This window comes from Vipera ursinii, assembly GCF_947247035.1.
Source record: "Vipera ursinii genome assembly, chromosome: 5".
Classification (NCBI taxonomy): Eukaryota; Metazoa; Chordata; class Lepidosauria; order Squamata; family Viperidae; genus Vipera; species Vipera ursinii.
This window is the reverse complement of record NC_139518.1, coordinates 46085375-46113017: the sequence shown is the minus strand read 5'-3', so window position 1 is coordinate 46113017 and position 27643 is coordinate 46085375. Positions and strand designations below refer to the sequence as shown.

At 39.2% G+C, this 27643-nt stretch overlaps 1 protein-coding gene across 1 annotated transcript; it reads left to right on the top strand.

Annotated features, from left to right (window-relative positions):
• Window positions 1-160: 160 nt before the first annotated feature.
• LOC310640774 (solute carrier family 2, facilitated glucose transporter member 5-like) lies at window positions 161-27364 on the top strand (the record flags this gene model as incomplete). Its single annotated transcript, XM_083363292.1, has 13 exons — window positions 161-262; window positions 6815-6874; window positions 10877-10975; window positions 11365-11525; window positions 12403-12527; window positions 13789-13934; window positions 14574-14706; window positions 16963-17150; window positions 18674-18784; window positions 23907-24008; window positions 24561-24636; window positions 26040-26167; window positions 27116-27364. 13 exons carry the CDS (start codon window positions 161-163, stop codon window positions 27362-27364), a joined length of 1680 nt encoding a protein of 559 aa, XP_083219418.1.
• Between the last annotated feature and the right edge of the window lie 279 nt (window positions 27365-27643).

Below are 27643 nucleotides of genomic sequence, written 5' to 3'. Positions count from 1 at the left end.
CTCCTCCTCCTCTGAGTCGTCCGACCCAACTGCTGAACCCACAGGCTGACCCTGAATCACAACATGCATGATGATTTGCGCTTAAAAAGCTGGTGCGACCCAGCTACACCCACCCTACTCAGCCACACCCACTCGTCCCTGGCCGCACTGAGTGAGCGCCATGGAGTTAGCTGCACCCAGTCCCCATGCCCACCCAGCCTTGTCAACCCATCTTCATTCACCTGGTTGTGCACGTCCACCCAGCCACATTGACCTGGCTGCTGTGAGTTCTCTTAGACCCTTTTAAAAATATTACCAGTCGCCAGGAGTCGAGACTGATTCAAAGTCACACAAAAAAAGAAAGTAAGATCATTCTTCTGAATCACACATATTTGTGGGTCTTTGTCAGTCTCCCCTCCTTTTCTTCTATTTTATGTCACACCTCATTTATTTCATTTTTCTTTAGGATTTTCCTGAGGATCTAGAACAGGGGTGTCAAACTCAATTTCATTGAGGGCCGCATCAGCATTGCGGTTGCCCTCAGGGGGCCGGGTGGGTGTGGCCGGGGTGGGCGTGGCCTACTGGGTGGGCGTGTCTAGAGCATGTATGGCCTACTGGGTGGGTGTGGCCAGCTCTACGTCGTTCGCATCAAGGGTGTCTATGGGGGCCTGGGCAGCAGTGGGACAGATCTGAGGGTCTCTGGCAGAAGGAGGGTCTCTGGGCCAGGGCCAAGGCAGTGGGGGCCGTTCCCTCACTGTTTCCAAGATGGCTTTGCGGGCCACATGAAACCACTTTGCGGGCCGGATCTGGCCCCCGGGCCTTGTGTTTGACATGTCTGATCTAGAATGACCCAAAGTGGCCAGGTCAGTATGGATGGGTGGGCACAACCGGGTGAACACAGCTGGGTCAATGCGACTGGATGGATGTGAGGGAGTGGGTGCAACCAGCAATGACTGAACACAGCCAGGAGTTTGATCCTAACAGGCTCAAGGTTTATTAGCCATTCATCCTTCTGAGGTCAGTAAAATGAGGACCCAGATTGTTGGGGGCAATGGGCTGACTCTATAAACCGCTATAAAGCACTGTGAAGCAGTATATAAGTATAAGTGCTATTGCTATTGCTATTTAAAGGTCCTGGAGACAAAGCTTCACAGTAGCAGAAAGTTGATTGTTCTTGCCATATTTATGCTGAGAAACAATCCTTAAAAACTGCGAAAGTTTACAATTTAATTCACTAGGAAACGGTGGTGCAGAGTCAGGTGGTTGTTTGGAAAGTAGAAAAAGTATAATGATTAAAAATGGAATAATAACTTCCAAAATAAAAGAAAATCTGTCGTATGATCACTCTCATACATAATATTTCACAGCTATGCAGATTATCAGGCAGGAATCTCTTCAAACTGGTATCTGCAAATTGGAGGCAATCTCTTTGTCACATTCTGAGATCAGAAAGGAATACATGTGAGGGACTGGGGCCAATAAACATTTTACTAATGCAATATTATCCTTGATGGTTGTCTTCAGAAATCACTGAAGAGATTCTCACATAATAAACCATAATTTGGTTTATCAATCAATTAATGAGGTACAATTGGACACAAGTTACAGTAGCTAAATTCACATTAAGCCATAAAGAAGACAATCAAATTTGTGCAATGCCAAAACTAGGTAAATGAGTTTCTTCCCTCTCCCAACCATTGCCATTATTTTTAAATTTACATTAGGCTTGCTCAAGCTGAAGTTTTCCAACTCTATCAATTGTATGCCAGGCTAACGATAGAAGGAAGTTGAAGTCTGGCAAACTGGAGATTACCACCCAAAGTTAGGGAAGGCTCTTTTATAAAGTCCATTCCTCAGCATTAATGCTGAAGTACTTTTGAAAGTTTAGATATCACCTGTGAAATTGGGCACCCCAATAAATCCTTAAGGAACAGAAGGTGACCAATCTTGATATGGTGGTACAAAGTTAAACACAGCCAGGAGTGTGTAAATGTTTGCATGCAATTCTGGGACTGAAGAGAAGAAGGACAGATTCTTATTCCTTGCCTTTATTTGATACACTGGACAGCTATAATAGCTGGAGGGGTTGCCAATTGCCAACAAGTAATACATTATCTTTGCAGAATTTCCACTTTCTGCAAACGCACCCTCCACTCCCTATAAAATACCATATGAAGTGATTCTTTTATGAGCAGAATGAAGAATCTCTGTGCTGGGAAAGGAGGAAACTGCATTATTTCAATGCTGAAACGTCAGTCTTCCTGCTACATGAAGCTAAGTGACTGACCCAACCAAAATTTTCCATATCCAGAAACTTCTGCCTTGAACTTCAAAATGAATGGTGCTTAGGGGTCCTATTATGCCATTTTTTATTTTTATTTTTATTTTCAACCCAAATCTTTCTCAACTAGGCAAAGCTATTTACTTCTATACTTTTGACAGTTCTTCCAAAATGGAAATGCTAATTCTGGAATCATTGGTTACAGTCACATGATTCCTAAATTAGTTTCTGCTTGGATATTTTCAAGTACTGTAGCATTGAAGAAACTAAATGATTTTATTCCATATAAAAGCAGCAATTAATTTTCTTTGAAACTGGCCATTGATATTGCTGCTTAAACCCAGAATGACACACCCTGCAGGAAATAGTGTTTTAAATGCCATAAAATTGGAGGACAAGAGTTGTGTTGTATAATGTGCCAATGCAAAACAGCAAGGTTCATGTGTAAGGGAAGCAGAATCTGAGGCCGTCAGGCATGTGGTTAGCAAATGCTTTGAGTATGAATGGCAAAAACATTCTGTATTTGTTAAATGTTTAGGGCTACAAACATTTCTACAAACATCTACAAACATTTCTACAAACATCTACAAACCTCCCTTGCCTCAATGCATGGATCTCTACCTCACAGCAGAGCCTCTTAGTGCCAGCCAAGATTATCTTGCAAAACATTAGTGTTCCCATTGGGAAATGGAGCAATTCTATGCAAACCTTCTATAAACATGGAGGAGGAGGCGCCTGAGGTCACCCCTGTAGACTGTCTCTTTCCCTCCAGTCATGGGGCTTCAGGACTCCTCACGCCTCCAAGAGCAGCAGCCATGGCCCCACTGCCATCAAGAGGAACACCATGGGGCAGCATTTCCCAAGCAAGATAGGATGGGAGGAAAGTATATCAAGAGCTGTATGGGGAAAAACTTTGAAAGTGCCAGGAATAATTTATGAGAGAGGGAGCAACACAAACACATGCCAGCTACTATGGGGCCCTATCAACTCTGAGGAAGGGCCAGAGGGAAGAGATTCTTTAACATGTGGAGTCAAAATACCTTATTGCAGCCTTATTTCTAGTCCTGTGTTCCCAGCTGCATCAGATCTGCTGCCTATAATTTCTTGGAAGTGAAAAATTCTAACATATCTGGACAGCCCAAGTTGGGAAAAACTGCCTCAATTTAAGTCATTAGAGATTAGTACCACCACCACCACCACCCCAGTATTAAAGTAGATAATCTCTGTCAGAGGATTTAAGATAGCAAGGTATAATTCAGATAAATACAGTGGAAGGGAACAAATTTCAAGATATGATTCCTAGCCTTTATTGGTCTAAGGTTGTATCAGTCTTCTTCAGTATCTTCCAGTTTTCTTGACAAAATATATTATTGAATAATACATGTTTAAAAACCTAAAGCAGAAGTGGACTAATTTTTGGTACCTGTACTGGGTATCTACATTTTTTTAAACTTAGAAATGATATCTCCAGCCAAGACAAGCAGTCAGTCAGGGATGCAAAGTGGCAAGCCTGCATCATATATAGCTGGAAGTGAGACTTCGTTCCTGGGTTTGGGAAGACTATTAAGTTTTATGTTAGTGTTTATGAGGAAGTTTTTTTAAAAAGATTTCCTGCTTCAAATTAAGGAAAATCTTCAGGAACTGAAGATTTGATGAAAAACTCCAGGAAGGAATTTGAAGATTCTGAGTGACTTTGGGATTACAGATGCTTTGGAAAGCTATGGGATGGTGTAGTCCAAAATGGGATAATCCAAGTTCCCCAATTAAGGAATAACTAAGTGATTTATTTCATCCCCATTTTCATCATTCACATTTGGTTGTGATGTTGTTGTGTTTGTACATACTGCTCTCTGTGTATATACCACTGGGTACATACTATACCACTGTTTAGAATAGAATAGAGCTGGAAGGGACCTTGGAGGTCTTTTAGTCCAGCCCCCTGCTCAAGCAGGAGAACCTATACCATCTGAGACAAGTGACTGTCTAGCCTCTTCTTGAAAATCTCCAGTGATGGAGCGCCTATGATTTCTGGAGGCAAGCTGTTCCACTGGTTAATTGTCCTCACTGTCAGGAAGTTTCTCCTTAATTCTAAGTTGCTTCTCTCTTTGTTCAGTTTCCAACCATTGTTTCTTGTCCTGCCCTCTGATGCTTTGGAGAATAACGTGACCCGCTCGTCTTTGTGGCAGCTCCTCAAATACTGAAATACTGCTATCATGTCGTCTTGTTTCTTCTTTTCTTTAGACTAGCCAAACCCAAATCCTGCAGCCGTTCTTTGTATGTTTTAGTCTTCAGGCCTTTGATTATTTTAGTTGCTCTTCTCTGAACTTTTTCCAAGGTCTCAACAACTGTTTTGTAGTATGGTGACCAAAATTGGCTGCAGTATTCCAGGTGTGGTCTTACTAAGGTTTTATGAAGTGGTACTAATACTTCATGTGATCTTGATTCTGTGCCTCTGTTTATATAACCCAGGACTATATTAGTTTTTTTGGCTGCTGCTGCACACTGCTGGCTCATAGTCAAGTGATTGTCCACTAGGACTCCAAGGTCCCTTTCATAGTTACTGTTTTTGAGCCAGGTTTTGCCTAATCTGTACTTGTACCTTTGTTTTTTCCTGCCTAAAACTAAAACTTTGCTTTTCTCCACATTGAAACTCATTTTGTTGGATAGGGCCCATTGTTCAAGTTTGTCAAGATCTTTTTGGATCCCGAGTTTGTCTTCTGGGGTACTCCTGTCAGTTTGATGTCATCTGCAAATTTGATGAGTTCCCCTTCAATTCCCTCATCTAAGTCATTTATGAAGATATTGAAGAATACTGGGCCTAAGATGGAACCTTGTGGTACCCCACTACTTACTTCTCTTCATGTGGATGTAGTGCCATTGAGGACTACTTGTTGAGTATGGTTTGCCAGCCAGCTACAGATCCATCTGGTGGCGATGTTGTCTATTCCACCTTTTTTTAGCTTACCAAGGAGTAGGTTGTGGTCTTCTTTTATCAAATGCCTTACAGAAGTCTAAGATTACTACGTCCACAGTATTTCGCTGATCTATTAGTTTATTCACTTTGTCAAAGAATGAAATAAGATTGGTTTGGCATGATCTGTTTTTAACAAACCCGTGCTGGCTACTAGTTATAACTTTATTATAGCCAAGCTATTCTTCAAAGCACCTGAAAGCAGGACAAGAAGCAATGGATGGAAACTAGTCAAGGAGAGAAGCAACCTAGAACTAAGGAGAAACTTCCTGACAGTTAGAACAACTAACCAGTGGAACAACCTGCCTCCAGAAGTGGTGAATGCTCCAACACTGGAAGTTTTTAAGAAGAGACTGGACAGCCATTTGTCTGAAATGGTATAGGGTTTCCTGCCTTAGCAGGGGGTTGGACTAGATGACCTCCAAGGTCCCTACCAAATAATTATTATTATTATTATTATTATTATTATTATTATTATTATTATTATTATTATTATTATTAATATTATTATTTATTATTATTATTATTATTATTAATTATTATTGTTGTTGTTGTTGTTGTTCGCAGATCTGTTTTTTTATTATCTTTTCTAAGATCTTCCCAGGTATTGATGTTCAACTGATTGGTCTGTAGTTTTCTGTGTCCATTTATACAAACATATACTGTGTTTGTGTATATCACAGGTCTGCAACCCGCGGCTCCGGAGCCGCATGCGGCTCTTTCAGCCATCTCCTGCGGCTCCCAGTCCTCTGCCATGTGCAGTCCAAAAAAAAAAGTGGGACTAAAAAAGTTCAACCAATCAATTCAAATATGCAGGGTAGGTGCATATCTCGCCTTGGCTCCACTCTTCAGTCAAACCCTGTTCTGCACATGCGCGCATGTACGCACATGTGCACACATTTTTTGCGGCTCCCAGTTTTTCCTTTTGTGAGGGAACCGGTTCCGAGTGGCTCTTTCACTGTTTTAGGTTGCTGACCCCTGGTCTATATCATACAAAAATGAAACAGGTCAAGAAACATGCTCAGACTCCAAGAAATGGTAACAAAGAACCTGGCAACATTTACATGGATTCCTGAGGCTTTTAATCAAGCTTGGTTGATTTGAATGTGAGTCTGATATTTGTTTATGCAATGTCTTTGGGAAAAAAACTGCTGCAATACATTCTTCTCTTTGCACCAGCTATCATTCAAGCACAGAGATAGTTAATTGTGCTCTGGGCTGGGCAGTTCCAAATACCTAATAAGATTCGCTTAGTCCATCATGTGATTGGGTTCTCTTTTTATTAAGTTATCTAAAAGAGAACTTTTCCTCCACCTCTTACATCTTTCTTCTTATACGGATCCTTTACTAATTTGGCCCCAGTGTAAATAACTTTCCCTTCCTGATTCTCATTTGGCAGAGCCAGGGAGCCCCAGTCTTGAGCTAGGAGTTTCTTTACAGATTCTATTATTTTTTTCTGTCATCTTTCCTTTTCTCGTGAGAAGTTCTATTCATGACTTACTGAAATGACTGTGCAGCTCACAATCAGGCAATTCCCCTTCTTTTCACCAAGCTTATATCATATTATCAAGTCATAAAATCAGAACTATCTTTCACAAATGGACAACAGCCCCCCTTCTGCATTCCCAAGAAAAATTACAAGGGTAAGTGATTTTTTTAAAACTTTTTTTATTTGCCACAAGCCCAAAGTTTTTTTTCTTTCTTTCAAGGAGGAGCGGTCTTAAGATCTGGTATTTTTCAAGTAGTGAAGTAGAATTTTAATTACACCCTATCTAAGAATCCATGCCATCACTATATTCCCAGCTACTCTGTGTTCTGGATTGTGTGGAATAAGTTTCCATTCTCCTAGATATAGCTTGAAAAACTTTAAACCAAAATGTATGGTAGATTTGCGCATTTAAGATCTCTCCAATTGCAGTTGTCAGTTTCTGAAATAACAATTTGTATTTGTATTGCTGTTAAGTAGGCCTTTGGGAAATAATGCCCTAACCTTGGGATTTTTCAAATCACATTGCATACAGTTGGCTGAATGGTTGATTGAAAAGAGTTTCAGTGAAAGTTATTCATCCTTGTTTTAAATTCATCCCCTATTTATTTTCTTTCACTCTTTGGGAGGAAATTCTGTTTTTAATTTGTATACATTGCTGATTAATAATTCCCATAAGCCAATGGGTGATGGTGAGACCTTTTCTTACCCAAATTTAGCAGAACTATCGTACTTTAATAGCTCAAGAACCTCCGAGACTTCTCAAGCAAATACTGAGGGATAAAATAGGCAACCATGAAGAAAGTAAATCCGGGAGTCATGTAGCCTAATAGGTACCATTTAGCTTGGAACGTTGATTAGCTGTAGCTCCAATTATCTGTCACTGTGCATTCATTCTTGGCCAAGTTCAATGGTTATCACATTGCTCTGTTGTGCAGCTCACAAACTTGCTGCCTGTAATGGAAACTGATATAATTCTGGAGTGGTGGAGTAGATGTGGATGCACATAGTAATGATTTGGTGGTTTGACATATTGTGCAAGCATGAAAAAAATTAAGTCAAAGCTTCAGGAGGCTAAGGAAGCCAAGAAATCATTTTCCTTTCTATCATCTTACTCCTTTGTCTTCTTGCATCTTTACTAATTCTCTCTCTTCGACTGAATTGCATGTTCCTATACCTACAAGCATAATCAACTCTTTCTTAATGACCCCCCCACTTTACAATATCCTCACCCTTCCAGTATATGGGTGGGGGATCCATCCAGGAAAAAAAATAGATTTCCTTTCCAAAACAGCTTTCACTGAAGAAGTCTATCTTAGGTGCTAGAGGTTGCTTTAGATAAAGTTTCTGCATACCTTTCTCAGCAATTTGAGTGGTGTTAAGTTGGGTGATATAAAACACATGTAACAAAACATACTGTCTCTCTATAGTTCCTGACAAATACTAGCTAGCTGGCCCTTCTTTTTCTGTCCAGTGTTTTGTGTTAGTTAAATGTGTTTAAAGATTTCTTCCTTTTGTGATATTCTCTTCCATTTCTTCTCATTATAAATCATTTCCTTCTTTCCAAAAGGTTAAGTAATATACAGTATTGAAATATCACCAGTTGACCTGGGGCAACATACAGTCTATTTTAAATAGAGAGTTGCATTTTGCTTTTCAGAGCCTGGCTAACAATTTAGAGCTACTCTTGGATGATTCTCTAGTCAGGCGTTCCTTCTACCAGCTTAGGTTTTTATGGCTTCTGAGTGCACTGGAGAAGGCAGATAATGCCACTGTTGCTCATGGCATGGTACAGGTGGTCCTTGACTTACGGCTGGTCACCTAACAACTGTTTGAAGTTACGATAGGCCTCCCTGGATATACTTACATTGGAACTCCCTGATTCCAAAGTTCCGATGCCCCTGGTCACATGGACCAATTTAGGGCACTCAGCAACCAGCCCACATTTACAGCCATTCACAGTGTCTCACATCACAAGACTGTGTTTCATGATGGGTTTGCTTATACTACTAATTTCACTGGACAGCAAAGAATTTGCTTCCTGAACACGTTTGGATCTATCTTACGGATTTTTGGATGCTAATCACAAAAATAACTGTAATATAACCTATCACATACCATTTTATAGAAATCTTCTGTTTCTACACAATGGCAATGTACAATGTATCTGTTGGCTATGCCTCACACCTGAAAGAAACAAAGGAAAAAATGAAAGTTTTGTTGAAGCAGATCCAGTATACCAGGTATAACTGGAATATATGAGGAGATCTAAAAGTAGTGGCTCTGTTCCTTGGAATGTAGCTGTATATGTCAAGGACTGTTGTTACATATGCGAATGGGACAGCCATGAAAGAGAGATACTTTACTTTATGAAGAAATGGCCATTCCAAAAGAATTTGGTTCCAGGACAGAAAAATGTGGCACATGAATCGCTTGTTGTCTATTGTACAATTATGCAGTTGATATCCCATAGTTCTTTTTTCTCTTGTATGCTGAGATTTGAAGCATTGATCCTTTTTTATATTGTTTTGTCTTCATAGTGTATGTTTATGATTGGATTTTTTCCCCCAATATGATTTGTGATTGAAAATCAGAATTAAGATAGCAGAGGTGGAAAATCCATTTGGTTAAAATAACAAAAGAGATATTTAAAGTTTAAATCAGTTGTAAAGTAATTGTTTATTCTACCTAAGATACTTGTTCTGTACCAGCCTGCTACCGGCCCTGCAGAAAAGGCAGGGACAACCCATTTACAAACGGCAAGAGGCTGGAATTAAGCCTGCCAAATTTATTAACATAAAACAGAGCAAAACAAGACACCAACCATGAAACAGGAGCTATGAAACAGGAACTATTCAAGCGGTTGCCTTCAGCAAACCAGCCCTCCCACGCATTCCCCTTTTATACAGTTCAGGGCATGGCTTCTCTCTGCCTCCTTCCGAGGTGCCCCATTGCCTTCCTCTGTTTACTCCTGATTGACTGCCTCCTGCGTCGGGCGTCCTTGAACAGGGCCAGCTGTGGGTCATCTTCATCCACGCTGTCAGGCTCACACAGCTAGGTCTCCGTCGTGACCAGGTGGGAGGGGCCTGGCTGAGGGCTCTCATCAGCAAGCTCTTCAACACCCCCCTCCTCCTCTGAGTCGTCCGACCCAACTGCCGAACCCACAGGCTGACCCTGAATCACAACAATACTTTACCAATATCACATTCTAAATATACAATACAATCTATTGCCGTGATATTTAATATTTAGTCAGCATGTGTCCATTTTCTCTAGGTCCAAAATTCAATGTTCAGCATTAGCTACAATGGAAAAGTTCTATTTACAGACTGGCTAAAGGCATCCCTAATTCCCATTGTGGATCAATCTCCATCTATGAATAACCTTGGATTGTTCCCTCTGAGATATTTTGTACTATCTAATTGCTATGCCATCATCTTCAATTACTTTGAATGGTCTAAAGGTTTCCTCAGTCTAGTTTCTGAGAAAGGAACCTACAGAGGTATCCATCCCTCCTGCAGATTTACTTTGCCTTGTGTAAAGTAGAAGACCTACATATCAACAACAGTTTCTTCTAGTTGACTTCTATGGGTTTTGCCACTACAAAGAGGGATCCAGTGACTTTCCAGATATTGTTGAATTATAACTGCCAACAAGCCCAGCTAGTGTACTCAATGCAGCAAGATAGGGCAGCTTCCAGAGGGCCACGGATTCCCTATTCCTGTTTTAGTCAGTGCTAGTGTTAAAGGGAAAATGGCATATTTTGTAAGTTATTGTCCATGTTTTCCATAGTCAAAGTATAGAATCAAAGTATATTGGGAAATCAGTTCCCTCCTTCCCTGCTGATTCTCATTTTTTTAATTATTGAGGTTGAAGATTCTATAATAACCAACCTAGGAAATACATGCTTGGTGCCATTTCAGATTAATGAATGGCTTGAACAGATCTTCCTCAAATAATATCTTCTGTCTTTCCTATCTCCAGCACCAGCACAATATGATCCAACTCGTTTAAATTCTGGGAAATCTAAAGCCATCTGATGTAAAAGGCCTCAGACTTGAGGAAACATATTTAGAATGGCTCTTAATGATGTCACTAGACTTTTGAGAAATCATATATTTCCTTTTCTGATCTGACTTTTCTTATTTGTCTCTCCTAGCATCTCACCTTTCCACTTCTTGCTGTTACACTCCTGTCATCATTTGGGTCCTCCATGCTGTATGGCTTCAATCTGGCTGTGGTAAACTCTCCAGCAGAGGTAAGACAGAAATAGAAAGTGGAAAGTGAAATTATTTTTCTCCTAAACAAGCAGAACAGTGCAGGGGTGCAATGGATTGACATTGTTCTTGAGTTATAATTCCCAATGTTTCTCACCATTGACTTTGTTGAGTGGGTTGACAAAGCTACAGTTCAGAAACAATCTAGATTTCCCATCACTGATCTGGCAGAAGGCCTTTTCCATTTCCTGACCTTAACAAGAGAGCTATCTCTCTTCTTTTTTTTCCAGTACTTCAGTGTTTTGATTGATATCATCCCCTCCAGGCATTACTGGCCTTCAGCTGACCCAGGCATCGTGAAAATTGACCATGGTAAATGTGGATTGTGACAATCTTCTCTTTATCAATCTCCCTTTCCATCCTTTTGCAGCACATCAAAGCCTTCTATAATGCAACATGGTACAAACGCTATGGGCAAGGCCTGGCTCAAGGACCTCTCACTCTCATGTACTCCCTGACTGTCTCCATTTTTGCCCTGGGAGGCTTGGTGGGGTCATTTCCTGTGGGAATACTGGTCACCCAGTATGGGAGGTAAGAGCTGTGCCAACAAGAGTTACCTTGTGGTAAGATGGGTGACCAATAAATTTAATAATAAATAAAAAACAAGGTAGTGATTCTCAATTATACATAGAAAATGCAAGCTAGAAACAGTGCTTGATGTACCCTGAAATCTACACATAATAGCAAGCTCACTGCCACACCTAGGATAATTTTTTTCTAATCTGATGGTCCCACTCAAGTGTGTTAGATTACAATTTTCATTCTGCATGGATTATATCCCCATTAGCCTGCCTATGGATGATGTTTGCTGTAGAGTGTAGAATAACACATAAGAAAGTTACCAGGATAAGAAAACTTGCTTATATAACATTAAAGTATTTAAATATATTTTCTGTTTAATTAACTTCCAAGATAAATGAGCATTTGTATTGTCCTTGGGTTGTCTTAGAACTTCATTTTGTTAAAGGTGGATTTTAAATAATGAAAATAATTAAATAGATAATTGAGTTAATCAGCTTGACCTCCAGAGAAAAGCCTGACCCATTCCTTTTTGCCCGTCTTTCAGTCATGCCCTGCATTTAATTTAAAGTTTCTCTGAATCATTTTTGCTGTCATCAGAAAAATGTCTGTATTTATGCTCTAGCAAGCTCTTCTTTTTTTACTCTAAGTTTTTGGTATCCGACTCATTAAACTAGCTTCAGGAATGTACAGTGAATTGTTTGGCTGGCCAGTTTATTTCTCATTCCGTCTGATAAATCAAATAGTCCTCATGGAAATTAAGAAGGGGGAATGCCAATCTCTTTTAGGATAAAGAAGAAAAAGGGGTTATGGTAAGACAATTTTGGGGAGACAGAAGGAAAAGAGAAAAATATGAGAAAAAAATTTTTTTTTGTCTTTTCGTTACCAGGAATGGCACTTTGATCCGTAGCAACTTTCTTGTTCTGCTGGCTGGCATGTTAATGGGATTCAGCCGCTACTTTGGATCCCCTGAAATGGTCATTTTGGGGCGCTTCATTATAGGCATTCATTCTGGTAGGATCTTGCTGCATTAATAAAGGAAAATATTTGTCGCTCAGGATTGAAATGAGGGGACCTTGGTTGTCTTTGAGCTTAGTTGCTTTCTTGCAGATGTTTCATTACCCAAATTAGGTAATATCATCAGTGCTAATCCTGAATATGTTACCTAGTTTGGGTAATGAGATGTTTGCAAGAAAAAAAACAAGCTCAGAGACCATTGATATGCATTGATATGCTTTCTCCCTCATGTTTCCATAAAGCAAGTCAAGTACCGGTACATGAATTGGTTTTTGCAATGTTATTATAGAAGCATTGATCTTTTAATTCCATTGTGGTTTGGAATGTTTTTATTGAAGCTACAAACTACTGCAGAATTTAGAGAGAGATATGTATCCTATCTCTGCCCCGCCCCCACTTGCATTGCATCAGATTTCTCAGCAGTTACAATATATAGGAATGTCATTACGCAAATGCAAAGTTAGTTAAGAAAGTAAACAAAATTATCATTCTCAGCGAAAGCAGTCCTAAATAGTATAAAGACGATTGTTATAGGCATAATAATAAATGATTGGCAAATCAGTGGGCATAAATGCAACAAATGTGCAGGTCTCAGAATTAGATGGAAAATAGTCCCTTTTCCCTCACTTACCCCACATACTCTTTTGGGGGCTGTGTACCTTCTGGAAACCAGAAAGTAGGCAACCATTACAAAATAGCATTTACATAGCCTTTTCCATCTTAGTGCCCTCCAGATATATTGGAGTATAGGTTCCAAAATTCCCAGGTGATATGAGGTACAGGCTAGAAATTATGGGTGCTATAGCCCAATTTGAAGGACAGCAAATTGAAGAAGGCCAAGCTAGCTATTTCATTTGCAAATAAAGTTCCCTGTTGAGGTTGTCTTGAAATGAAAAGAAAAATGTCACCTTCTTAATTCAGGAATTGAATTCTTGCCACAAAAAAACCCCTACTCTATTCCTAATAATTGACTGCAGATTCATTTCATAAATAGTCTGAATTAGGCTGTTTCCCCAAGAAATGTCATACCATAATGAACTAATTATAATGGTGTCACATTTTTATCTTTTTACTGTAAAGCTGACTTTTTAATTATTTATTTTGTTTATTCATTTGTCAGCTTGAATGCCACCTCAGTCACAAGAAACTCTAGCTGGCTTTGAGAATAGGATTCAATTATCAAATACTGTAAGTTATCAGCTAAATATAAAAATGTTGGAAATTCATCATCTTTCTTCTTTTTCTACTCTTCTATCAGGCATCTGTCTCAGTGTGGTGCCCATGTACCTGGGAGAAATTGCCCCGAAGAGCCTCCGGGGATTCCTGGGCCTGGTTCCAAGCACCTTCATTTGTCTGGGGGTCTTCTCTGCCCAAGTCCTAGGCCTTCCAGAGCTTCTGGGGGAGGTAAATGCCATACTTTCATTTTCTGGATGAAATGAGTGAGGGCAGGGCACCCAGTGGAATGCAGTCCCTCTGCTGTTCGGAAAGTTAAGCTGAAGAAATGGCAAGAGCACCATTTTCTATCCCACAGTTGTTCTCCCGCTGGTTTAAATAAGGTAAATGGATTCGGCTTCCTTGAAACCCAATCTGTTTCTCCATGCTGCCTGCTTCTCCAAGCATACAGAGCTTCTGCAAGTAGTTCACAAAGCCCTTTGCTTCCCAATGTTTCTGCTCATCAAGCTGTTTATTTCTTGTGTGATACTGATGCATATGTGCCTGTGAGTTAAATACAGTCTTTCATTCTGGCCTTGAGCAGTTGCTTGAGACCATTGTTTTCCACATGCCAGAAATAATACATACTGTTCTGCCCTCTCTACTTTCTACCTATGCACCCACTTTTCCAGTAATCTAATCATACTATCCACTTCATGAGAAACATGAAGAGAGATGAAAGGGTAGAAGCTATAGAAAGAAAGTTAATCAGATACAAAAATGTTGAACACCTATCTACAGCACATGCTCTCTTTGCTCGGGGCCAGTGCTAATAAATAAACAAGTGAACAAGTGGATTACTCTTCACTTCTGTTGGGCCTTTCTTTCTAGGATGCCTACTGGCCTCTTTTCCTCTCTGTAGTCGTGATTCCTGCTTTTCTGCAGCTCTTGCTACTGAATTGTTTTCCTGAAAGCCCTCGTTACTTGCTTATTGAGAAAAATAATGTCCGTGGAGCTGCTGAAGGTAAGCTGAACTCATGCTGCTACCTCTTCCCAAAGCAATGCCAAATAGGGACAGAGATTGCACTGGGCCTCATCTGTTCTTACCATGACCAGACCCAGGTGAGAACTTGACAAGTATCTAGGGTCATCTTCCAGAGAGGCCCAGGAACAGAATATTACTTTTGTTGCCTTCTCTGCCATTAACTCTCTCTCCTTGGTCAGTATTGCCCACTGAAATAAATATCCTTGAAATAAGAACATGTGGAGGAAGTTCAAAATACTGAAAGGGGTTTGGGCTTTATACTTTAATTTGTTGTTTCTACTGTTATGAACACCAAGTATTAACCTATCTGATCAGTTGAACATTGTACAATATTTTGGATCTCCTCTCCATTATTCTTACATTCGAAACAAAATAAAATGTCAAGATTGTGCTTTGTGAAGAGCTCCTGGTTTTTATAATCTTAAGTGCTAAACTCATCTTCCTCAACTGACTCTGGAGACTGGGGGTGATAGTCCAACATTTCTAGGAAGTGCTAAGTTGCAGAAAAATTAAATTAACTTGCATCTTCCTGGCTCACCAGTCTCAAAGATGTGTTAGCACCTCACAGATAAAGGCCAGAAGTATGAATAATTTTTGAGGCACAGACTGCAAAGCTATACTGATTTTTCCTACCTCCAGAAGAGTGGCAAGGACTGAACCTTCTTTGTGGATCTTCCCCACCTTGGGAATTCTCTCCTACCAGATAAAAGATCTGCCCCATACTCCTAATACTTAGGAAGGCTGGGAAAATCAGGTTCTTCTAAGAGCATTTGGTGACTTAGACAGGAGTGATAGAAAGTGCCTAAGATGAAATATTAGATTCTGATGATCTATGGCACTGGGGTATTGACAATGGTTAAGGATAATTATGACTGATTTTTCTATGTGGATGTAATTATTATGGGTATGTTATGGTTTTCTTATATTGCTGTTACTGCATTAGTATTATTTTTATATTTATTAAGAATTTTGTATTGAGGGAAAAAATCTAAAGAGAAAGAAAGAAAGAAAGAAGAAAGAAAGAAAGAAAGAAAGAAAGAAAGAAAGAAAGAAAGAAAGAAAGAAAGAAAATGAAATATAATTACTTCCAACTTTCTTTTTGATAATTACAATACCACCTTCCTCTTCAGTATTACTATAAGTTCCTTCAGCCTCTCATTTAATCCACATACCTTTTAATCTTAACAACCATAAATATCATATCATTTTTTTTCTTTCAGCAAAAGTCCATATAAGTTTTCAGTTTGTCAGAAAAGTTTTTGTTGTTTTTCTCTGACTAATACTGATATTATTTCCATGAGCCACTTTGGGATGTAATGACCAAAGTGACATAGAAGCCTTTTAAATAGATTTTAAAAAATTCCCATATTTCTTCCTCAAGAAATTCCCATATTTCTTCCTCTCTATTACAACAGCCATCCAGTGAAATTCTCTCAGCCCAAAGGTGGCTCAGAGTAATCTAACTGACTTCTGTGTCTGAGTCTAGTACTGAATCTCTACTCCTGGTCCTAAATTTAACTGACATATTAGGGATTCCAGCCAATAATATGTAGTATAATTTGGCTCCATTTTCCCATTTTGGCTTTCAGGTAATTAAGGTTCCCTTTGCATCTTTTTAATACGTCACCCAGCACTTGAAAATGCAACAGACCTGACAGGTCCCTGCAGTTTTCTTGGATTTTCAGAAGTAGTTTGCCATTGCTTCCTTCCTGGGTTGAGAGAAGGTGACTGGCCCATGGTCATCCAAGTTGACCTGTTCAATTCTATAGTTCAAGAACACCTGTTTTTTTTCCAGAGAAGGCCACAAATGATGGGCTCATTGATATAAATTCTGTCAGGCCCCTGCCTCCCAACTGATGCCTCCCGTATGTAATGGATTCCTATGATTTCAGCTCCTTCGCTGGCTGGGAATTGTAAGAATTGAAATCCGTATCTGAAGGTCACCAATTTGACAAGCTGTAAGAATTTCACAGTTTATGAGCAACATATCTTTCTTAAATATATTAAAATGAATCTGCATGCTTCTATATTAATCTGCATATTATTATATATTACATTCAAACCAGAGATATAACCTTGATGATTGCAATCTTTGCCTCTTCCCTTTGAAAATGATTTTGATGTTGTCACTTAGGTCCAGAAAACCTTGGAGGTTGCATTCTGTCCATGGGTTGTCCCTTGAACCATCCTTCAGTGCTCTGGAAGGTAGACTAACATGTTGTTCTCATCCTACAGCATTAATCTGGTTCCTCGGTAAACATAATGTGCAGGATACCATTGAGGAGATAGAGGAAGAAAAGCGTTCGCTTGCCTCAGTGAAATCTATATCTATACGGCAACTACTCTTAGATCATTCTGTGCGATGGCAAGTACTGTCTGTAGCAGTGATCAACATGGGTATGCAGCTCTCTGGAATTGATGCGGTAAGAACTAGTGTGCTAGGTCATAATCTTTGGGAATAGAGTGCAGTCACAATAATGTGGTGTTGCCAGTGCTTTTTTTGTAAAAGAAAAAGGTGCCGGAACTCATACATGTTATACAACCCGCCTTGCCTACTCTACAAGGTTCCATCCAAAAAAGGTGCCGGAACTCCGTTCTGAGCGTTCTATGAGAAAAAAAGCCCTGGGTGTTGCTAATCCTCTTTTACCTTCTGTAACTTCAGGATCAAGGGGATTGTGACCTGTCTCTCCTCTTTCCTTCTTTAAACTTTTTTCTCAGCTCCCCTTCTAAATTTTCCAACTTTTCTACGCTGAAAGAAAAGCATAGACCACTCTCCATTAAGAGTTCAGAGAGATCGCTGAGAAGAGTTTGTTCAGCTCAAAGTTATTAATCCGTTTTACATTGTATATTTCAAATAATTAGTAGTCATTCTCACAATAACTTTGTGTGCTAGAACAATTTTTCTATTTCTAAAACTTCAATACAAAACAAAGCTAGAGTGATGTTCCTGCCCAAGCTTTTAGTAAGTATAGATATAGTATAGACTTTCAGACTTTCTTCTGAAAGTCAGATCCTGGCGATTTGATACCCATGTAGGTTTTTAAGCAACCTTGTAGAAATGAGTTGGGATATTTTGAGAATGTTTCCCAGCCTCCCAATCCTAATTAGCTTCCAAGCCTAGGTAAGGTTGGCCAAAGCCACAAACTGTTTTAATTAAGCTCCACTGATTTGTATTCAAAGATTGAAAATGTTATTTATGGTATATAGGAACATAAGAGGCCAACAGTATCAGACTAAGAGATCATGTCGTTCAGCTCCATTTCTCACAATAGCAAGGCTACCAAGTCTGGGCTGCTTATATAAGTGATCATCTGGAATTTTGTAACTCAGATATGTTAAGTAGTTTCGTGTTATATTCAGTGCAGAGATACTTTTCTTGTGAAGCTTTCCCACGTAATTTCAATAAATCTCTCTGAATTCTAACATTGTATTTGTGAAAGAAGATATGTGCACTTTTCCATGTTCATATTTTCACAATGTGCTTACATCTTATTATGCACTCCCTAGCCCATCTTGGCTCTCAGTTAACAGATCCCAATATTGCAGCAATATTTCTTTGAAAGGGAAATATTCCAGTCTTTTAATTATTACACCATTTCAGCTCCTTTGCCACTTATTATCAGTATTATATTAGGGATTATAATCAGTTATTAGTATTATATCAGGGAAGAAAACCATTGCACAGGTTTAACACAACATATGTTTTGCTTGCAAAAGTCTCATGTTCACTTCCCAGGCTGTACAAATTTGTATGATTCCTGCCTGAAACCCTGAAACGCAGGTGCAAGGCCCTGTTAACAAAACTGAATAGCTGCATTGTTAAAACTGGCTGGACTTATATATTAGTTTCCTATTTCTGATGAGCTGTTCCTAGAATGAACTTCCCAAGAATTATGAAAACTAATCAGGCCAACACATACTTATGTCTTTGCTTTTTCATTGACAGATCTGGTTTTACACAAATGCTATATTTGAGAATGCTGGCATTCCCGATCCTGATATCCCTTACACTACCGTGGCCACTGGTGCTATTGAGGTTGTTGCTGGCTTAATAGGCGTAAGTGTGGGGAGGGAGGGGTAGGATGTCTCTCCCTAAAAATAATGCTGCTTAGGTGATCTTTGAATTAATCCTGCCTTTACACCTGATCTCTTCTATATTTGTTTGGATTACAATTCCCAGGGCTCTCAGCCAGCTTGGGAAAGCTGGAGAACTAGGGAAACAAACTTGGATGAACAAAATAATATTAAGCTATGGGATTCTAGAAATATGTGAGTTGGAATATTTGAGAAACTTGGAGGAGAATCCCAATATAAAAGCATGCCGGTTGTGGGAATTTGGTTTGTTTACTTTGCTAGAGCAGAGGTATAAATTACCGAAAACCCAATATTATTATAATAAGGGAGTCTAATTTAACAGCTGCCAGTCCTTTGATTCCAGATTTCAGCCGAGCTGAGGCAACTTTTCAGCTGCGCCAGGAGGGCTGCCTGTGTTTGACCCACACCTCTCTCCCTCTTACGCAAACCCTTAGCTCTTGCATACACTGACTGTCTTTGCTGCCCATCAGCAATGCCTGCTTCTGGCAGGCTCATCACTCCATCAGCCTGATTGCTCCTGAGTGCCAGCAAAAATGGCCCCCAATGGAGGCACTGAGGTTGGTTATAAAATTACAGGCATTTTTTCTGCTGTCAGCAGCCCCTCTGCTTTGGCTTCCTTCTGGCAGCTTCTTTTCCCCCAACATGGCAATATAGACTCAGCATCCCAGGATATCTCCTTTATCAGCTCCCCCTCCCCATCCCTTCCCAATGGTGGGATAATGCCAGAGGCCATTTCTTATTGTCTAGACTTTCTTTTCTTCCAGGTATATATCTACAGATCCCTACCTCTCAGTCCCTTTCCATCAATTCTAATCCAATAGGACTCTCTCCTTCTTCCCCCCCCCCGCCCCCAGCTGCTTTTAGCTTCATAGATCATACTTGGAAGAACTATTTAGTCTACCAAGTCTAATACCTCCACACCACACCACCACCTCCAATTTCACTGCAGGATTCCAAACTAAAGCAACCCAGGTAAAAGATTGTCACACCTCTGCTTGCGGCAGTAAAAGGAAATCAGGATTATATCTTTTTTAAAAAAATGTGTTTGCTGGGGAAAAATGCCGTCAGACTCTTTCTGACTTTTTGCCATCACAACTTAGGACAACTCACTTCGTTGTTCTTACTGTTGGAACATTTTCTAATTAATATTCACTTGGAATCTACCGCCCTGTAACCTAAACCTGTCATTCCAAGTCTTGCACTCCAGAATGGTTGAGAGCAACTCTTGACCCTCCATATGACATCTTTCAGGTATTTAAAGAATGTTTTCATACTTCTCTTTAGCTGTCAGACTCCCCTAAGGCAGCACAAACTAGGCAGAAGGCTTGGACAACTACAGTTAGGAATTAAATCTTTATGGTCATACTAAAACAACACATATAATAGAGACCCAAAGGTGCTTTTTCAAATGGCAACTGTACTTCGTTTTTCATTGAAGATGTTTCGCTTCTCATGCAAGAAGCTTCTTTAGTTAGTCAGAAGCACTTGGTGCCTTCCTAGGGTCATCTTCATTGCCTTTCTCTGAACTTGTTCCAGTATGCCTCTATATTAACAATCTATACCAGTGCTTTTTTTGTAAAAGAAAAAGGTGCCGGAACTCACACATGTCATACAACCCACCTTGCCTACCCTACAAGGTTCCATCCAAAAAAGGTGCCGGAACTCCGTTCTGAGCGTTCTATGACAAAAAAAGCCCTGATCTATACTATATGTATAGTGTAGTGCATGGGTGTCAAACTGCCAGCCCGTGGGTCGGACGCGTCATGATGAAACCACGCCCACCCCATTGCCAGCAATGGGGAAAAAGTTCCAATACGTCGCATGACGTCACGTGACGTTGCGAGTTTGACATGTCTGGTGTAGTGCCTAGAAATAGTCAAGATATATACCAAGATGGTTTTCATGTGAAGAACTTTATAATTGATTCTGATCAATTTTATCTTGTTGTTTTCAAGTCAGGTCTCTAACATTAATCTGTTTTGATTTTTACTCCTATATTCTTCTGTATCTCTTTATCTGTCGATTTTGTAAATATTCCCTGCACCACTTCAATTAAATTTTTAATACAGGTAGTCCTCGACTTACAACAACAATTGAGCCAAAATTTCTGTCGCTAAGTGAGACAGTTGTTAGGTGAGTTTTGCCTATTTTATGACCTTTCTCGCTGCACTTTTTAAGTGAATCACTGCAGTTATTAAGTTAGTAACATGGTTTTTAAGTCAATCTGGCTTTCCCATTGAGTTTGCTTGTCAGAGGGTCACAAAAAGGGGATTACATAACCCCAGGACTCTGCGTCATAAATATGAGTCAGTTACCAAGCATACAAATTTTGATCATGTTACCATAGGGATGCTGAAATGGTCATAAGTGTGAAAAATGATCACAAGTCATCTTGTAACTTTGAACATTCACTAAATGAATGGTTGTATATCAAGGACTTCCTGTACCAACAAAACATTTTTAAGAGTAAAATATCCATGACTTATTCTTGCAGGCACTCCCTCTCAATACATTTCTCAAATATGATGAACTATTGGTGAGCATGGTTCAGTCATAGTTTCAAACAATTAAATTATGTATGCACTTATGTGTCATGCCATCCAGCCCATATTTCATTAACTAGCTAATCAGCATATAGAGAGTATTTTGTTATATGCTTTGCTGAAATAAAATTATATTATAATAATATAGATTTCCACATTCTATTAAGAAAACTATCTGATCAAAATAATGAGATACGCTTAATCATCCATACTAACTTCTGGTAATTAATGCATTGTTTTCAAGGTGCTTAGGATTAATCAGTTTATGACCTATGAACTTCCCAGATATTGAACTCAGACTGCCTGATGCATAGTTTGCTGGATCTTTTAAAGATAAGGATTTGCTCTCCCACTTTCACATAGCATTTCACCATTCCTCCCAAATAATACATAAATACTTGGCCAGAATACCATCTAGTTCCTTCAGTATCCTGGATGTAATTTATGTGGTACTGGGAAGGTTAAACTCACTCATAATGTTTACCTTTTATTTATGCAATTTATTTCCCATATACAGTAAATCCAAGTGGACTCTGCATGATGCCAAATAAGATTCTAGATGATAAAGGCCTTCATCATCAAAACAGCCTTGGTAATATACAGTAAATTAATCAACACATTTTAAAAGCAAAACAAGTAAGAACATTAAACACCACATATAAGAAAACATCTCCCAAATTAAAATATCCATAGGATAATTAAGAGCCTGCCTGACAACCAAGTCTTTGAGGCATTCTAAAAATCATCAAGGTCAGAGCCATGTGGATTAGAGGGGAATGGTCTATCTATGAGGTCCCATCAAATCTGTTTTATTGTTGGAACATGGAACATGGTCAGTTTACCAGCTCTATAAGATGAGCAAAATCAGTTGGAGATGGGTGGTCCTATAGATATCCATGAAGAACTTTATGATGACAACTAGCACTTTGAATTCTATCTAGAAGCCAATTGGTAACCATGACAACTTGCAAAGTAATGGTTTCCCATGGACAAACTGAGACGCAGTCATAACTATTCAAGTTGCTGCATTCTGGACCAGCAGTAGCATCTAAGTAGACTCCAAGGGTAGCTCCATGTGGAACACATTGCATTATCCAAGCAAGAGATGACTAGCATATGAGAAGGTTAGGGAAATTTTCCAAGTGATGACTTCTTAAGGAGGGGCTACACTATTGCTTTCTTCAAGGGAGGTCAGACACCTTACTTACACAAGGAAACTCTCCATTGCTTGGAATCAGATGTTTGATCAATCAAGCGTTCAGTCCTTTCTCTTATCCTGCTTTGAACAATTTCCTGATGGAAAACTTATTTTCTGTAGCAACTGGATAATTTTGTCTTTTCTTTGTTACCTGTTTGCATTTTGCCATTTTCATTAAGTAGCTCATTCTTTCCTTTTCCATTTATTTATAATGTATCTAAAGAAACCTTTTTTGTTAGAATCCTCTCCTAGCCTTATTTCAATCTGAGATTTTGCTTAGTTAACAATAACCTGCAGTTCTGGATTAGCTATCTGTTCCTTTGTGATCTGTTCCTCTTTCTGTTTCCTGACTATTTTCACTAGTCACATTTGCTGCTTCTGCTATCCATTATTTCTCCTTTTGGAATTGTTTGTAGTCTCTCTTGCTTTAGAACTTCTGCCCTCCAGAGATCCTTTTTCCATTAGTTCTCCTGTCATGGGATCGGACTTATAATTGCTTTGCGTTTATTAAAATATACTTTTTTTTAAATCCAAGATACTCACAGGACTATGCTCAGTTTCCCTTAAAATAAAGAACTCTAGCATTAAATAGTCACTTTCCCTTAATGTTCTTTTCACTTCTACTTCTGCAATTAAATCTTCCCTTCCCACCTGATTCTACTGCATTAGACTTAAGGGAGTAAGCATATTAGATCCTAGACTATTTCATTCAGGAGATTCAGTGGTCCCATTGTTCTTTTAAAAGATCTTGGTATCCACCTAACTGTAGGGGGGGGAGAGTAGAATTTTAGAGGCTGACATTCTAGCTCTTTTGCATGGCACAAAATAGTTGTTCTTCAATGTACTCTGTTTAGCAATAACTCTGCACAGCATTGTTATGTCTTCCCAGTATGCTGGCCTGGTGTGTACTGTATCTATGTAATTATGGTCAAAGCAATCAGTAATCATGTCCTTTCGATATTAAATGTAAAAATGCCAAAATAAATTCTGCAATTTAATTTAATTTCCAAGAAAACTTCCTTTTATTTTTTTTACGCAGTATTCTCTAATAGATAGATCTGTGCATGCAACTTCCTTTTGGATATATATTTCCCAAATCTATGTATTTCTATATATATATATATATATATATATATATTAAATTTGAGAGCTCTGTTGCAAAATTCAGAGAAGAGCAGACTGTGAAAAAAAATTCTTTCAGTCTGTGCTGGAGTTCAAAATGGGCAAATTACGTCAATTAATTTAAAAGTGCAAGCCATCAGACTTTTGTAGTGTATTTACGCACATTAGAAACACAAAACCTAACCACCGGTATCCTTCTCTCGCCCACTTTTCTCCTGTAGTGCTTCACCATTGAAAAGGTAGGACGTCGTTCACTCCTCATAGTTGGCTTCTGCTTTATGGGCATCTGTTGTGCTGGCATCACCCTGTCCCTGGTGCTTCAGGTAAATACGTCTTTGTGCACAGAGTTATACCTAGTCATCTAATTTAAATCTGATTGTCACTTCAGGCTGTGGTTTTAGAGGTGGCAGTAGTGACTTTTTGTGCATGTGAAAATTCCCAGAGCTGCTTTTTTCTATCTTAAAACCTAAACAGAAAAATAAAGTAGCTTTAGTCCTAGCCTGGTGGATGAATGCACAATATTGTGAAGTCAAAGTGATCACAATTGAGGAGATGCAAAAGAATCCTACCATTTCTGAAATATTAATTTAATATTAATATTTCATATTAATATGAAAAGCTGAGTTACAAAACAGGAAGATAGAACAGGAGGACAGGATAGTTAGATCCAGCACACCAGATTATTGACTATCACTCCAAACCAAAACAAAAACCCCCCAAAACACAATAAAATTAGTGTAATTAGGAATCTACAGATAGGACTTATAGAATGCAGAACTGGAATTGTAGGAGATTTAGGGATTTGTGATTAAGAGAAAAGTAATTATTTCCATTTTATATTAACAAATCCCAACAATTAGATGTCATTTTTGCAGGCAAGTGTGCCCTGGATGCATTACATCAGTGTGGCTTTTGTGATCGGAATCATTGCAGGATTCTGCATGGGGCCAGGTAAGTTTGTGGAGTAGGGAAAAGTATCTGAGGAATAAAAAGATATCAAAACTTTTATTCTATATTACCATGGATCAGAAGAATTGCAGTTAGCACCAAACTTAAAAATAAGAAAAGAATTAATAAAATGTTCAGTAAATTGGTATGTTGAAGAGATGGAATGAATAGTGGCAAGTTTTCTTTTATGTTCGTTGTCCTAAATAGGATTTTGTTAAATGCATTTAGAATTGGTTAACATTGGGATAATACAACTTTAATAGTGTAGTTTTGGACTACCAGATCAGGCATAGCAGGAAATGTAGAAATTTATATAAGCATTATCATTCATTCATTCATTTTATTTATTTATTATATTTCTAGATCACTTTCATTCAGGAGAACAAGGCAAACGTATCTTGCCATTCATTCATTCGTTCATTCGTCATTCTTTTGTTCATTTTATTTATTTGATTTTTATCACACCTTTGTTCAGGAGCTCAAGACAATAACATCTTGCCTTTGAAGTGTCAAGATACCAGTTGCCTCTGAGTTTTGCTACAGCTTTATTTTATGCTGCAGAGACAATTCCTCCGCATGCTGTTAACCAAGAGGCAAATGCAGAGCACTCTAAATATGATGGACGAGGTGGATGCTGGTTTACCCAATTGATGTATTAGTGGAGCCTCTAACAAATCCATAACTCATTGTCGGCCAAGAATTTATTCACTGTAATTACATCTTTAATTAGGATTTTAATGGCTCATTGTTCACAAACAATGATGAATCTGACTTTTAAAATAAAAATATCTCTCTTCCCACTCTGGGTGATCTGTAAGCAATGCTCATTCAGTGGTTTTTCTGACTACTTCATGGGTAGAATTTTTTTATTAAAGCTTGGGGGAAAAACCCGCAACCATTTTAGGAAACAGTACTCTGTGCTTCTAAAAAGCAGGTGTACTGTTTAAATTGCTACTGGATAAAACAGGGCAGTTCTTTTGTACCAGGTCAAAGGATGGTGTGAAAATCCAGGGCAACACTTTTCTTAGAGGTATCAGCGTTATATTATATGTTTGAATGTGAAGCTAAGCCGAATTGTAGGGATACTTACAATTTGGGACACTTCATGCCCCTTGAAAAGGCTTGTAATTTCAGCTACTGAAGGGATGACTCAAACATGTGAAAGTGCTGTGGAGGAGGGACAAAGAGGAAAATAACCATATCACTGTTGCCTTAGCAACTAGGCTGACATCCTACTTGCGGTGCAGCAATGCAATTATATTACTCTCCCTCCAAAATTCTGTCTTCATTCCCAGTTTTGTCAGCAGGTGGTTTTCAGCCTGATTCAAGCACTTTTCTTCCCAAGAGCCAGGTAAGGTAGGACCTGGCTAATTTACTTAGTACTGACTGCAGTCTTTCTCTGACAGCTGGAGTCCCATTTCTGATGACAGCTGAACTCTTCAAGCAGTCGCATCGGCCATCAGCTTATATAGTGGGTGGGTCCCTCAACTGGCTCTCGAACTTCACTGTCGGCTTTGTGTTTCCCTTCTTGCAGGTAACATAGGTCTGGGAGCTGTGATTTCCTCCCCTGACAATAATGCTTCACACACTATGTCCACTCAGTATATTGGCATGCACAACTGCAGTTGTGGACTGTTAGTAGGTCAACAGGTGGAGCAGAGCATTGAGGTGTGGAATCATACTCCAACCCCACTACCAGTAGTAAATAGAACCCCCAGTTGGAAATTGCAATATCAAGCATACTGTACTTCATCATAGACAATTCTGGATGGGGCTGATATGGGACAGGATATATTATCTGGACCGATTGTCTGCATTCTAACCAAGCTGAAAATGGTAGTAGAGCACCAGTCAAGTTAGTCCTGAAGCAAAGACTCCATCTTTACAAATCTGGCATTGCAAATTTCACTGAGCCTCTTGGGAATCACAAGACAAGTTAGTCATCCTCAGCTACAGAGAAGAGAATTTTTCACAAAGTTGAGCTGGTCATGGCACATCATTCCTGGGTATCCAGTAAGCAGGGCTGAGAAAAAACTTGTGTCCACGTGATTCCCAGAGAGCTGTAATTATCTCTATAATTGACACCAAGCGAGATGGACTAATTATTTGACTTGATTTAAGAGAATTTCCTAGATTCCTCAACTGTATTGGTAACACACTAAAGCAGGGGTCCCCAACCTTGGCAACTTTAAGACCTGTGGACGTCAACTCCCAGAATTCCCCATCCTGCACAAAAGGATCAGTTAGAGGGAAATAACTTTAAAAATTCAACATACTGATGGTGTTTCTTCTGTATTGGTCCAATTCACCCTCTCTTAACCGATGTTGTTATTGCCGTACTAATTGGGAATTGTGAGAACTGTAATTTAAACATATTTGGAGACCACCAAATGGGGAAGGCTGGATTAAGTGATGGGCAATGGAGAATGCCACTGCCATTTTCTTTTAGTCTCATCTGACTCCAACTTTGTTTCTTTCTCAGATGTCAGCTGGTGATTTCTGCTACCTGGTCTTCTGCGGTATCTGCTTTCTAGTTGCACTGTATGTGTATTTCATCATCCCTGAGACTAAAAACAAGACATTTATGGAAATCAACCACCTCTTCACTGCCTCTCACCCTACCTTCTTCTCTAACTTGCCCAATTCTTTCAAGATGGTCAGGTTAAATGGCTATGGAGCCCTGGAGAACAGCTCCTTGGAATTCTCTGGATCAGGATCGAATCTCCCATGAAGCTATTCAATTCTTCTCTATCTCTCTGCATGGGGGAAGCCATCTTGATGAGCTGTCTTCGGTCACTGGCCAAGGACAGATGATTTGTCTCTTTGTTTTCCCTCCCCAGTCAATACAAAAAGATCCTTTGGGGGAAAAATGGAACAACATCTCATTCCAACCTAGAGAAGTTGCCTCTTACCACCTGTCTCTCATTTTAGCACGTTCTACTTTCTAATTTCTTTTACTTACACTTCTTTACAAAAGAATTCATAATAATCTCAGGGAACTGCTCAGTGA